This window comes from Sus scrofa, chromosome 3 (assembly GCF_054392235.1).
Source record: "Sus scrofa isolate SSC_HxYL_T2T_F1_AM1 chromosome 3, Sscrofa_HxYL_maternal_Yorkshire_Landrace_v2.0, whole genome shotgun sequence".
Lineage (NCBI taxonomy): Eukaryota > Metazoa > Chordata > Mammalia > Artiodactyla > Suidae > Sus > Sus scrofa.
In genome coordinates this window covers 19,491,933-19,506,412 of record NC_139385.1, presented here as the reverse complement: position 1 = coordinate 19,506,412, position 14,480 = coordinate 19,491,933, and the positions used below count along the sequence as shown (strand labels likewise).

The window sequence follows — 14,480 nt, the reverse complement described above, 5'->3', positions numbered from 1 at the left end:
TGCAGCTGCAGCTTAGGTCATGACTGTGGCTCCGATCTGACCCCTGGCCCGGGAACTAACTCCATAGGCCACTGGGCAGCCAAAAAAAAAAGCGGGGGGGGGACGTGGCCTTATGGGCTACATGACAATTTCCATCACACGACCCACGACCTCATGGATCTTCTGAGTCAGCACACCTGCCCCCCAGCCCCAGAATGTGCAAGGAGATGATAAGGCCAGGGACCCACTAGGAAGGGAAGGGCGCGCAGGGAACTGGTAGCAGGAAGTACTCTGTGCCAGGTACTTCACACAAGTTCCCTGTTTAATCCTCACAGCTTTTCCATGAGGTAGATAAGACTTCCTTTATAAAACAGAAAGCTGAGACTCAGGAAAGGAAAAAAAAAACAAATACACTCTCCTAAGTCCCTGATTTGAACCCAGGTCTTCAGGCCGTTCCCACCCCTGCCAGTGGTGCGTCCCCTCCCAACTGAAGAGTCCCCGCCCCTCCCAACCCTCCTCCAGCTGCACACACAGCCAGCCCTGTGGTCAGGATCCAGCACAAAGTGCATTCCAGACCCGATGATGTCCACACGCGGGAGAGTGTGAAGAACGCAGGGGTTGTACTTGCCAGGGCCGTCCAGCCTTGGCTTCCTGAGCCGCAAAGTCATCAAGGGGGCGCTGCGACTTGGGACACAGCGAGTCCCTCAAGAGCCAGAGATGCGAAAGCAACACTTTTGCTTCCTCCGTGGTTGCAGGGCTTCCAGAGCCCAAAGACTCCTGGCTGAGCACGTCACAACTGCCTGTTGTGAAATTCTGTATGTTGAGAAACGCATAGAGTCACCTTTAAGATGTTACTTTTCATGCTGATTTTACGCGGCTTTTCGGTGCGGATCATAATAAGCCTGATCCCCCTTGATCAGTTGGAAACGCAGGCAGGCTTGACAGCGGGACGCTCATTACCTGTTCATTACAGCCAAAGGGGAGAAAGGCACAGTGAAATCGTCAAAAGCAGGAGGAAAAAGGGATTTGGAGCCAGGGTCCGTCTCATCCTTGCCGAGGGCTCCTTGGGAAGAGAGGGTGGGTACCAATGTGACTGCAGGTACAGGACGGAATTACTAAACTGTACGGTCAGCAGCATCACTGACTCATCCCAAATGCACGCCGTCCAGCCCTGTGCCTGAGCCCAAGGGAGCAGACATGGTCGTGCAAATCCGCATGAGAAAAACACAGCTAGGGCGAGGGCAGATGAGAGGTGTGACAAAAACGGAAAATATCTGTCATCCCCAGTGTTCCTCTGACACTTCGTTCCCTAATCTATTTTTGGCACATGCATTTCAGTTCACTAGTGCTTTGCCTGAACATTGTATTACTTATTCTGCTCACTGAAATAATGTCATCGGAATTTATTTATTTATTTATTTATTTAGCTTTTTTTAGGGCCGCACCTGCGGCATATGGAGGTTTCCAGGCTAGGGGTCTAATCGGAGCTGTTGCTGCCAGCCTACACCAGAGCCATAGCAATTCGGGGTCTGACCCACATCTGCGACCTACACCACAGGTCACGGCAACGCTGGATCCTTCACCCACTGAGCAAGGGCAGGGATCGAACCCACCACCTCGTGGTTCCTCGTCGGATTCGTTTCTGCTGCGCCACGACAGGAACGCCATCGTCTTAATTTTTCAATCTAAGATTTTGGATGGTTCACCTCATTTGTCCTTGGGACAACAGACGATTTTAAAACCCACTGAAGTTAACAGAAAACATAACAGTAAAGGACAATTCATCACCAAAGGTTAATGCTGGAGAGCAGAGCTCAGGACTTCACAGCAACCTCGCGGCCCCTTAGGAATGAGTGAAGTCAGAGAAGAAACACCAATGCCTGCTAAAACCGGGGGGTGGGGGGGTTTAAAAGGGGGTATTTACTTTGTCCCAAAGTCCCTCCCTGCAAAATACTTATGAATCACAGAGGAAAAAGAGTCACTTCACAAGCGGAGAAGCCCGGCTGGCCCGATCCTCATCAACACTGTACATCGCCCGAGAGGGCACAGAGAACGCAACCCCATTTCTCGATGAGTTCTGCCAAATGAAAAGCATAAACTGAAATCTATGAAAAATCAAACGCACGGTTACCATAGAGGAAAACGTGGCGAGGGGTGAGGGGTGGGGGGGGAGGAAGGGATGAATGAGGAGGATGGGAATGACTCACACACAGCACTGTCTACGACAGATCGTTGACAAGGACCTACTGCACAGCACCCGGAAATCTACTCCATAGTCTGCCACAACCGACACGGGAAAAAAGAATGGACATGTGCACACGTGCAACTGGTTTACTTTGCTGTACACTTGAAACGAATACAACCTAAGTCAACTATGCTGCTTTAAACTTTTTTTTTTTTTTTTGGTCTTTTTGCCATTTCTAGGGCCGCTCTCAAGGCATATGGAGGTTCCCAGGCTAGGGGCCTAATCAGAGCTGTAGCCACCAACCTACGCCAGAGCCATAGCAATTCGGGATCCGAGCCGCGTCTGCAACCTACACCACAGCTCACAGCAACACTGGATCCTTCACCCACTGAGCAAGGCCAGGGATCAAACTCACAACCTCATGGTTCCTGGTAGGATTCATTAACCACTGAGCCACAAAGGGAACTCCCCTGCTTTAAACTTTTAAAAAATAAAATTAGATTTTTTTTTTGTTTTTTGCAAAAAAGCATAAATTGAATCTGATCCACAGGAAGCATCAGACAAACCTAAACCTAAGAACATTCGGCAACTGCTGTCCACTACAGCAACCACAAGTGCACAGGGCGGCTGAGCAGTGGCAACGGGGCTGGTCCAAATTAAGATATGCTGCAAGTGTAAAAGACACACTGGATTTCAAAGATGTACTACTTGCAAATATAAAATATCTCATTAATAATTCTTATTCTGGAGTTCCCGCTGTGGTGCAGTGGAAAGGAAGCAGACTAGTATCCACGAGGATGCAGGTTTGATCCCTGGCCTTGCTCAGTGGGTTAAGGATCCGGTGTTGCTGTGAGATGTGGTATAGGTTGCAGATGAGGCTGGGATCCTGTGTTGCTGTGGCTGTGGTGTAGGCCAGTGGCTATAGCTCTGATTTGACTCCTAGCCTGGGAACCTCCATATGCCATGGGTGCAGCCTTAAAATAATAATAATAATAATAATAATTTTTATATTGGTCACATTTAAGTGAGTCTATCTGGGATATTAACTTCACCTGTTTCTTTCTTTTTTTTAACGTGGCTACCAGAAAACTTTAATGACACACGGCCTTCTATTTTCAGCAGACAGTGCTGTACTACAAAGTACTTAGCCTGTAATCTTCAAAAATGCCCAAGTCCTAAGAGTCTGGGAGTTACTAGGAAATTATTCCCAGTTGAAGGAGCCCAAAGAGACCACATGTGTGTCATCTGTGAGCAAAGTGACACAGGGCCTTACAAGGCCAAGGGAAGGAGCTACACTTTAGAAACCTGCTTGTCCCCCTGCGTGACGCATACAGGTCACAAAGCACATGCCATATGTTACCATCAGGAAGCCCTCTTGTGTAGGGGCCTGATCAAGGTTCAGCAGCTACCAAGCAGCAAAGTGGGTTTAAGTGTAGATTTTGTTTTAACAATCTTATTGAGAAATAATTAATAAACATTTTTTTTTTTTTTTTTTTTTTGTCAGCTGAGCCCATGGCATGCAGAAGTTCCTGGATTAGGGATGGAACCCGCGCCGCAGCAGTAATCTAGACCACAGCAGCGACAACACTGGATCCTTAACCTCCTGTGCCACCAGGGAACTCCTTCAATTTTTTTTGTCTTTTTAGGGCCACACCCACGGCACATGGAGGTTCCCAGGCTAGGGGTCCAATCAGAGCCGTAGCCTCTGGCCCATGCTAGAGCCACAGCAACTGGGGATCCAAGCCACATCTGTGACCTACACCACAGCTCACAGCAACGCCGGATCTTTAACCCACTGAGCAAGGCCAAGGATTGAGCCGGAGTCCTCATGAATACCAGTCGGGTTCATTAACCACTGAGCCATGACGGGAATTCGGGTACTCCTACAATTTTTAAAGGATACAATTTAATGAGTTATGATTTATGCATGCACCCTTGACACTATCGCCATAATTAAGATGATAAACATATCCACCACCCCTTAAAGGTCTCCTTGTGTTTGTTACCCCTTCTCTCTCATCTCATGAACTTGTCCCCTACACCATCCCCAGCAACCACTGAGCTACGTTCTGTCACCACCGCCAAGTACGGCTTGTCCGGAGTTGCATATATATGGATTCATGCAGTATATGTACTCTCTTTTGCTTGGCTTCTCCACTGTGCATGACCAGTTTGAGAGGCATTCAAACTGCAGCAGGTAGAATGATTTGCTCCTTGTAATTGCTAAGCGGTTATCCCATCAGATGGATAATACCACAGTCCATTTATCGGTTCCCCTGTGGATGGACAATTAGGTTTTCAGTGTGGGGCCATTAACGTAAACCTACTCTGAAGACTTAGGCACGAGGCATTGTGCAGCTAAATGTCTTCATTGCTTAAGCCTAAAAACAAATACAGGGAGTTCCTGTTGTGGCGCAGTGGTTAACGAATCCGACTAGGAACCATGAGGTTGCAGGTTCGGTCCCTGCCCTTGCTCAGTGGGTTAACGATCCAGCGTTGCCATGAGCTGGGGTGTAGGTTGCAGACGCGGCTCGGATCCTGCGTTGCTGTGGCTCTGACGTAGGCTGGTGGCTACAGCTCCGATTCGACCCCTGGCCTGGGAACCTCCATATGCCGTGGGAGCAGCCCAAGAAAAGGCAAAAAGACAAAAAAAAAAAAAAATACAGGAGTAATGGCTATGTCCTAAAACTGCCACGTTGGTTTTTTTAAAATGGCTATGCCATTTTACACCCAACAGCAGGTGAGTTTCGGTTCTTCCATTGTCTCGCCAACACAGGACATGTGGTCTTTCAAATTGTAGCCATTCTGATAGGTGTCTAGTGGTATCACATTGTGGTTTTAGCTTGCATTTCCTTTTCTTTTTTTTTTGGTCTTTTTGCCTTTTCTAGGGCCGCCCTCGCAGCGGATGGAGGTTCCCAGGCTAGGGGTCGAATCGGAGCCGTAGCCACCGGCCTACGCCAGAACCACAGCAACTCGGGATCTGAGCCACGTCTGTGACCACACCACAGCTTATGACAACGCCGGATCCTTAACCCACTGAGCAAGGCCAGGGATCAAACCCACAACCTCATGGTTCCTAGTCGGATTTGTTAACCACTGCGCCACGACGGGAATTCCCATCCTTTTTTTTTTTTGTCTTTCAGCTTGCATTTCCTTAACTAATGAAAGGCTCAGCTTCTTTTCATGTGCTTACTTGCCATCCATATAACTTCTCTGGTGAAGTATCTGTACAAGTCTTTTGTCCACTTTTTTTTTTTTTAAATAGCCACACCCACAGCATATGGAGGTTCCCAGGCTAGAGGCCCAATTGGAGCTACAGCAGCCAGCCTACGCCACAGCCACAGCAACATCAGATCCAAGCCTCATCTGTGACCTACACCACAGCTCATGGCAACGCCAGATCCTTAACCCACTGAGCAAGGCCGAGGATTGAACCTGCAACCTCACAGTTCCCAGTCAGATTCGTTTTTGCTGCACCACGATGGGAACTCCTGCCATGTAAATTTTGGAATCAGCTTATCAATTTCTATTAAAAAAAAATCTAGATACTCATGTTGCAACACAACAAAGGGTGGGGAAAAAAATGTAATTGTAATGTATACATGTAAGGATAACTTATCCCCTTGCTGTACAGTGGGAAAAAAAAAACAACAAAAAACCTGCTGGGATTGGATTGAGATTGAGTTGAATCTATGTATCATTTGAGGGAAAGCTGATAACTGTGTTTTCTGGCCCATGAACACCCCATGTCCCTCCATGTATCTGAACCTTCTTTAATTTCTCTCAGCAGTAGTTTGTGGTTTTCAGTGTACAGGCCTTACACATTGTTGTCAGATTTATTCCTATTTCATATCTTTGATGCTATTACAAGTGGGTCTTTAAATTTTTTTTTTTTTTTTTTAATGTCTGAGGATTCACTGCCAACACACAGAATTACAGCTGGGTTTTGAGATATGGATTTTGCATCCTGCAACTTGACGAAACCCACTTCTCGGTTCTAGGAGCTTTTGAAAAGATGCCACCAGTTTTTTTACAGAAACGATCAGGTCTGGGAACACATACTTTCTCGTCTTCCTTGCCAATGGGGATGCCTCTTCTTTTTTTTTTTTCTTTCCCTTGCCTGAGTGCACTGGCGAGAGCCTGAGTGCACCGGTGAACAGAACACTGGTGAACTGGTGCAACAGTGAACGGCAGTGATGAGAAGCGACCTTCCTGTCTTGCTCCTGATAGTAGGGGGGAAAGAGTCATCAGTCTCTCACAATCAAGTGTGTTAGCTGTAGTTCCACACAGATCCGCTTTATCAAGTCAAGGAAGTTCCCTTCTTTCCCGACTTGCTGAGGGTTTTCTATCAGGAACAGATGTTGGATTTCTCAAGTCTGGGCAGACCCTGGCTGATTCTCCGCTGCTGCTCTGTGCCCTGATGTCCCTTATTGTGCTCATATCCCGCTCCTGAGGATCTCCTGAGTTTGCTGTAAGGCACTTCCGCGGCATCATGCCAGGGGAGGTGTTGCCTGTTGTCAGATGCTTTTTCCGCACCTATTGAGATGATCATACGGTTTTCTTTTTCAGCTTGTTGCTATGAGAATTACATTGATCTCCAAATGCTAAACCAACTCCGCATTCTTGGGATGAACTACACTGGGTCATAGTATATCATCCTTTTTATGTATTTATTTATTCATTGATTTTTGCTTTCTAGGGCCGCACCCACGGCATACGGAAGTTCCCAGGCTAGGGGTTGAATTGGAGCCGCAGCTGTCGGCCTACACCACAGCCACAGCATCGCAGCATCTGAGCTGCATCTGTGACCTACATCCCAGCTCACGGCAACGCCGGATCCTTAACCCACTGAGCAAGGCCAGGGATCAAACCTGCATCCTCGTGAGTACTAGTCTGGTTCACAACCTGCTGAGCCACAACAGGAGCTCCTGAATCATCCTTTTTATACATTGCTGGATTAGACTGGCAAAAACAGCGTTTAGAATTGTAGCATCGATGTCCATAAGGGACCTTGGTCTTTAGTTTTTTCTCCCTGCAGCATCTTTGTCTGGCTTGGCCATCAGGTTAACGCAAGCCTCAGAGAAGGAGTGGGGAAGCGTTCCCTCTTTCTGGTCAATTTTCTGGAAGATTTTGGGTGGGACTGGTAATACTTCTTCCTTGAATGTTTGTGAATTTCTACTCAGCAGGGAAGCCACCTGGGCCTGGAACAGGCACTATCCCCACCCCAGTTCCTTGTAAACATCCCGAGAGGGTCCCTACTTCTTTCAAAAGGTTCTTTCCCTGGTCCCCAGGTCGTTCTCTCGCTGGTCAGTTCTCAGCCAGATCCTTGATGGGGGTGAAGGGGGTGCTGTATGGATCTCTGCTTTTCTCTCTGTGGATCGCTCTTCGCCAACGCCCTGTCCTGCAAACCCCAGCCGCTCTCTCCTCCTTGGACTCTCAGCTCAGAGACTCTGTCCAGCCTGCCTGGGTTTCCCCTGTGCCATGGCCTGAAAACTCTTTCACAGCAGTGAGCTGAGGCAGCGGCAATGCTCACCCCGTTTTCCCCTGGGGTATGAGAAATATAACTTGATCTTTGTCCCTGTTCCTGGCATAGAGCTTCTAAAACTCTTGGAATTTCCAGACTGATAAGATGACAGGCCTGTCTCTTGTTCTAAAGAGATAATGACATGACTCTTGGCAGGTCCCTAAGTAACTAGCTGCCAGAGAGACAAAGCCTTGATGAGATGCTTGGAACCTTCGGTCCCATCCCACAGCTCTGGGGAGAGGAGACTGAGCTAATCGCCAATGGCCAATGATTTGATCAATCAAGCCTATGTAATAAAAAAAATCCCCCCCCTTTTTTTGGCTTTATTGGGCCACACTCACAGCATATGGAGGTTCCCAGGCTAGGGATCGAATCGGAGCTGTAGCCGCCGGCCCAGGCCACAGCCACAGCAACATGGGATCTGAGCCACATCTGCAACCTACACCACAGCTCACGGCAACGCCGGATCCTTCACCCACTGAGTGAGGCCAGGGATCGAACCCACAACCCCATGGTTCCTAGCTGGATTCATTAACCACTGAGCCACGGCGGGAACTCCAAAAGAATCCCTACAGGATGAGATTTGGTGAGCTTCCAGGATAGTGAACATATCAAGATGCTAGGAGAGTAGAGGAGTTACTTGGCGGTTCAGCAGGTGAGGATCTGGCATGGTCACTGCTGTGATGCAGGTTCAATCCCTGGCCTGGGAACTTCTGCAGTTTGCTGGTGTAGCCGAAAAAAAAAAAAGATGCTAGGAGGGTAGAGCACCCAGAGATAGCATGGACGCTCCAAACCACCCCTCCCCAATACCCTGCCGTATGCATCTTATCCATATGGCTCTTCTTTCAGTCACTCCTTCTGAGAGCCTAAATAGTTTTATGATAACCCGGCACAAATGCAGGTAAAATGTTTTCCTGAGTTCTATGAGCCATTCCATCCACTCATGAACCTGAGGAGGGGGTCGTGAGAACCCCTGACTCATCGCTGGTCAGTGAGAAGGAAGTATGAGTAGCCCGGGACTTGCCACTGGCATCTGAAGTAGGGCTGATCTGGTGGGACTAAGCCCCTCTCACTGGTGGGGGGATCTGACGCTAACTCCAGGGAAACTGTGTCAAAATTGAAGTGCATTATTGGACACCCAGTTGGTGTCCAAAGAACTGGGTGTGTGTGAGGGGGTGGATAGTGTTGGAAAAGAAAATGCATATTTGGTGTCAAGAGGGGAAAAAAAGGCCTCACTGCCTACCTTTCCAGAGAGCCATGTCCCGCATTGACAAATGTCCAGGGTTGCATTTATTTTGTCCATGTTTTGATTGTTTCAGACCAGAAGGCAAATGAGTCCCTGTTACTCTATCTTGGTCAAGAGTGAAACCCTCGAATCCCAGTCCTCTTAACCCCCGCTCCCTAGGCCTCTCATGCTTCCATCAAGGGGGCTTATCCTGGAGTCATCTGATTCCACGTCTGTATGACTCATGGGAACCAAGACGAAGCAAAAGCTGCCTCTCTGTGTCACCAGCCCTGCGCGGATGCCTGGCCCACGGGGGACATCTCAGGAAGTGCTACTGGCAGACCACAAGTGTGCCCACAAGGCCTGGATCAAACTCTAAGGTGCTCTAAGAACACAGGCCCCCGGCGGCAGGAAGAAAAGGCCAAGGCTTTCCACCAGGATGTCAGGAAAAAAAAATAAAAAGTCTTCACCAGCCAGGACATGGGGGAAATTTGCTTTCCTCTAATGGCAGCAAGGAGCGAGTCCAAACAAGAGCCCAGAGACTAGGAAGTGCTTTGATAAACTGGACAGATGCCATGGGAAACTGCAATTAGAATAACTTGCAATTTCAGTCACTCCTTCTGAGAGCCTAAATAGTTTTCGGGTTGGTAAAAGGGGACTTTCTGGGACTCTCTTCAAAAGGAAGGCGCTTCAGAATCTGGGTCTTACAAGTATTCATTTAATTTTAGATCATTTCATCCCGTCATTCCTTGGTTTAAAAACCTCTCCAGTATAACGTTAATGCATAGACACCAACTTTTCTCTCTCGTTTCTTTTAAAACAGAGGACGGGAGAAAACAAACTCTCGCTCTATCCTGACTACCCGAGGCATAACCATATCTTAACGCGCAGAAGTGGTACGTGAAGGGTGAAGAATAAAAAACAATTCTGGAGTTCCCATCGCGGCTCAGTGGTTAACGAATCCGATGAGGAACCATGAGGCTGCGGATTCGATCCCTGGCCTTGCTCAGTGGGTGAAGGATCCGGCGTTGCCGTGAGCTGTGGTGTAGGTCGCAGACGCGGGCTCGGATCCCGTGTTGCTGTGGCTCTGGTGTAGGCCAGCAGCTGCAGCTCCAATTCGACCCCCAGCCTTCGAACCTCCATCTGCCATGGGAACGGCCCTAGAAAAGGCACAAAAAGCCAAAAAAATAAAAAAATAAAACAATTCCTAGACACATTTTACAGGACTTTCCTAAATTAGGTCATGACAACTTTAAAGGTCAAATAAAGGCAAAAACAGTTTCATTTTTAGTACTGAGGCATCAGAAAGCTCCTTGCAGGGAGCTATGAAACTTCCCCATCATCATTAGAGCTCCCATTCAGGACCTAGAGGAGAAACTTAAAAGGGAGAAGAAATGGCCACACAGGGAAGATTAAGAAAAGCATGATTCTGCCCATCGCTGGTGGCCACGGAGGGCCAGGCTTAAAGTCCTGCTGTGCTTTTCAAAGAGCGAGAAAAGGCAGCTTGACAGGGGTGATGGTCCCTTTCCAGAAAGGAGGCTCTCACCAAAGACCCCGACCTACCCCAGTCTAGGCAATTAGAGCAGGTGTATGCTCTCCAGAAGGAGAGTCTCACACACAGTAATAATTACATCACTCTCCCGCTTCAAACCCTGCGAGGGGTCTGCAATGTCCACAGAATTACGTTAAACAAAACAAAACAAAACAAAAACATGATGGTGTACAGTCATGGGCTCTTTATAACCCGTAAACCCACACGCCACAACTAGGTATCTCCTTCCCGCACAGCATGTGCTCCTGTCCAGAGTTTCACAAAGCATGTTATTTGCAGGTCAGGTAAGTTTGGACACTTAAGATTAAACAACGTTCAAAGGGATTCCCTGGAGTTCTCCTGTGGCGCAGCAGGTTAAGGATGCAGCATTATCACTGTGGCGGCTTGGGTCGCTGCTGTGGCGTGGGTTCTCTCCCTGGCCTGGGCATCTCCACATGCTGTGGGTGTGGCCAAAAAAAAAAAAAAAAAAAAAAGGAAAGAAAAAAGGATTTCTTACTGCAGGGCTCCTCCAAGGTTTTAATTGGCCACCGTGCCCCACCAAGCTCCCAGGATTTCCCGTGGACACCTCACTGGACCAGCCACTTCACACGCCGGCTCTTCTCTGCATGCCACCCTCTTTCCTCTCCCTTCCTCTGCACAGCAGGGAGAATACTGTCTCCGCACCGTCCTCCCCGCTTACTCCCCTTCCCCACTCAGCCCCCTGGGATCTCAGCCCACACGGAAGACTGCAGTTCTCCAGATGTGGCACCGTCTCACGTCCCTCCAGGGGTGGGCCCTGGGTCCTCCCCCCCCGCAATAGCTTTCCCGGCCCCTCTCGGCCAGGCTCACCTCTATGCGCTCTCCACTCCGTCTTTTGAAAATGAGAAACACAGAAAGACAAACACGTGGAATGAAAAACAAACACACATTCCTGTTGAGCAGAAGGGCAACCATGAGACTCTACTAATAATGCCATGTTGACTTCTTTCTCACAAATAAAAGAACAAAACAGGATACCGATGATGCATCCTCTGATCTCCAGTAAGAAAACAAGCCCGCTCCTCTCCCCAAAGGCAAGCATCTTGCAGTGTGGACTGTACGCCCTTCTCACCCACTTTCAGACTCTTACATGCAGGTGTACGTACGTATTCATGAACAATGAAGGTTGTTCGGTTTTACCAAAAATGCAGCACAGTGACATTACACAACAGATATAATTCGTCAACTTTCTTTTTCTTTCTTTCTTTCTTTCTTTCTTTTTTTTTTTTTGCTTTTTAGGGCCACGCTTGCAGTATATGGAAGTTTCCAGGCTATAGCAACACCAGATCCGAGCTGAGTCTGCGACTGACACCACAGCTCATGGCAACACCGGATCTTTAACCCACTGAGCGAGGCCAGGGATGGAACCCACATCCTCATGGATACCGGTCAGGTTCTTAACCTGCTGAGGCACACAGGGAACTCCAACCTTCTTCTTCACTCAATAAGATCTACCAATACTGATTTCACTGACCTATCCACCTGGACCCTCGTGCTTCTACTGCTACTTCTGGTTACTGAAACCAGTCCTGTCTCTAAGGGCTCCACCTGTATTATCTTATTTACCCCTCCCAAGAGCTCACTGAGAAGACCCTCCCGATGCCCGATGCCCACGGCTGCTCCAGGACAGGGATGGCACTCCACCGGTTTGGCCAAGTCCAAGGCTGTGCCCTTCGCCTCTGGGCTAAGCTACCAATAGCCAAATGGAACCTTGCCTGGGCTGCGTATGTTGTATGTATCCTGTCTCTTAATGCTCTGAACCACCTTAGGTATGAAGTATGAATAATTATCCTCATTGTAGAGATGAATAAACCTGGACTGGAGAAGGCGCTAGAGCTTTAGTGTGAACCATGACTATCTAGCATCCAAGTTCTCAGCCACTGGGCAAAATGTCAGATTTACTTGAAAAAAAAAAAAAAAAAAAGTTGGAGTTGCTGCTGCCGTGCAGTGGGTTAAGAATCCGACTGAAGCAGCTTGTGTCACTGCAGAGACATGGATTCAATCCCCAGTTGGGCAGAGTGGGTTAAAGGATCCAGTGCTGGAGTTTGCATCATGGCACAGCAGAAACGAATCCGACTAGGAACCATGAGGTTGCGGGTTCGGTCCCTGGCCTGGCTCAGTGGGTTAAGGATCCGGCGTTGCCGTGAGCTGTGGTGTAGGTTAAAGACTCGACTCAGATCTGGCGTTGCTGCGGCTGTGGTGTAGGCCGGCAGCCGTACCTCCGATGGGACCCCTCGCCTGGGAACCTCCATACGCCGCAGGTGCGGCCCTAAAAAGCCAAAAAATAAAGGATCCCTCGTTGCCTCTGCTTGCAGCACAGGTCGCAGCTGTGGCTCGCATTCAATCCCTGGCCCGGGAACTTTCATCTGCTTTGGGTGTGGCCATAAAAAATGAACAAATGAATAAACAAATAAATAAAAAGACCCCCCCCCCTTTTGCAGGGGCTGCCGTGAGATCGTGCGAGACCTCAGCGCCCAGGTCGGGAGTGTCGGTTGATGGGCTGCACGGTGCTAGTCCGAGGTCGCCAGCAGTCCACCACGGTGTGGCGGCCAAGCACCCAGGGGAACGGGGGAGGGATACTCACGGTCATGGACCTTGTAGCAGTGCCTCTGCAAGCGCTTGATGTCGCACTCCTCCAGCACGCCGTGGGTCATCAGCAACTGGAGGAAGCGCCGGTGGACGTCGGTCATGACGCCCGCTCTCCGGGTGCTGCCCTGCATGAGTGCGGGAACTGCAAAGGAAGCGAAGGGAGTCGAGTCACGGCCCAGCGTGCCAACCAGCAACACGCCACGGGCCGCACCGATTTGTACGTCCACAGATACAAACCGGGCATGGCTTTTTTTTTTTTTTTTTTTTAAGGTTTTACTGAAGCAGAGTTGCTTGGCAGGGCTGTGCGCATCTCCGCGGCACAGCCAAGGGCCTCCGAGATGTGGGGACACACCGGCATTGTCTTCCCAATTCTGTTCCCTCGGGGATGATCACAGACTCCTGGGCAGAGTTCCCCGTGCTTTATATGCAGGTCCCCATTGGGCAGTCATGCCAGAGACCTCTGTGGGCATGTGTTTGGTGTGGTGTCTAGAAGCAAGTTCAGGAGTTCCCATCGTGGAGCAGTGGTTAATGAGTCCAACTAGGAACCCTGAGGTTGCGGGTTCGATCCCTGGCCTTGCTCAGTGGGTGAAGGATCCAGCGTTGCCATGAGCTGTGGCGTAGGTCGCAGACATGGCTCGGATCCCGCGTTGCTGTGGCTCTGGCGGAGGCCGACAGCTGCACCTCCAATTCCACCCCTAGCCTGGGAACTTCCGTATGCCACGGGTGTGGCCCTAAAAAGACAAAAGACCAAAAAAAAAAAAAAACCCAAAAACAAAAACATACAAAAGCCTAGTAACAGACGAAGCACCAAAAAAGTGGTAGCTATTTTTACCAGTAGACGAGTCTGAGTCTGAAACTTGGCTCAGCCTCCTACCAGATCTACAGCCTGTGATAAATTTAGCTGAGGCCCGGTTTCTCACTGTAACATTAGAGAACTATTGGAAAACACTTCATAAATGCCAGGCTCCTTCTCCTCTCCCAAACTGCTAGTAAAACAACTGTCGTGGGAGGACTACAGGGTGTTTTTAAAATCTCCTGCTCTCTACTAAAATGCTATCTTTCCACAAACCACAAAGATCAGAGCTGATAAAAGGATTGCACAAGCCCTGATCAAAAAGCCAGCTCCTGCCACAGAGAGGCGGCACAGTGCAGGGGCGAAGCCCGCTGGTTTAGAACCTGGCAGGTGGCTTTAAGACCACTGCTTGCCAGACTTGTCCGACCTTAAGTATCACTTAACCTGTGTATCAAAAAACACAGAATCTGGGAGCTCCTGTCATGGCTCAGTAGTAACGAAACCTACTAGTATCCATGAGGACACAGGTTCGATCCCTGGCCTCGATCAGTGAGTTAAGGATCTGGCATGGCCGTGGGCTGCACTGTAGGTCACAGACTCGGCTGGGATCTGGTG

At 49.1% G+C, this 14,480-nt stretch overlaps 1 protein-coding gene and 1 long non-coding RNA gene across 8 annotated transcripts in view; both read right to left on the bottom strand.

The window, feature by feature from the left end:
• Positions 1-14,480, bottom strand: part of NSMCE1 (NSE1 homolog, SMC5-SMC6 complex component) — a 43,417-nt gene that overhangs the window by 21,353 nt on the left and 7,584 nt on the right. For 5 of the 7 annotated variants that reach the window (XM_021086448.2, XM_085017135.1, XM_021086453.2 and 2 more), the window contains one exon: positions 13,068-13,214. In XM_021086448.2, the coding sequence (XP_020942107.2) occupies positions 13,068-13,214 (147 nt within the window). Of the gene's footprint in view, positions 1-13,067; positions 13,707-13,855; positions 13,914-14,480 lie in introns of those variants that run through there. The other 2 variants (XM_085017136.1, XM_085017137.1) reach the window with 2 other exon arrangements.
• On the bottom strand, positions 6,019-10,938 carry LOC146404453 (uncharacterized). The gene is made up of 2 exons (XR_014840431.1): positions 10,162-10,938; positions 6,019-9,894 (listed from the first exon to the last, which is right to left on the bottom strand). It is a non-coding gene; the product is annotated as an uncharacterized LOC146404453 (long non-coding RNA).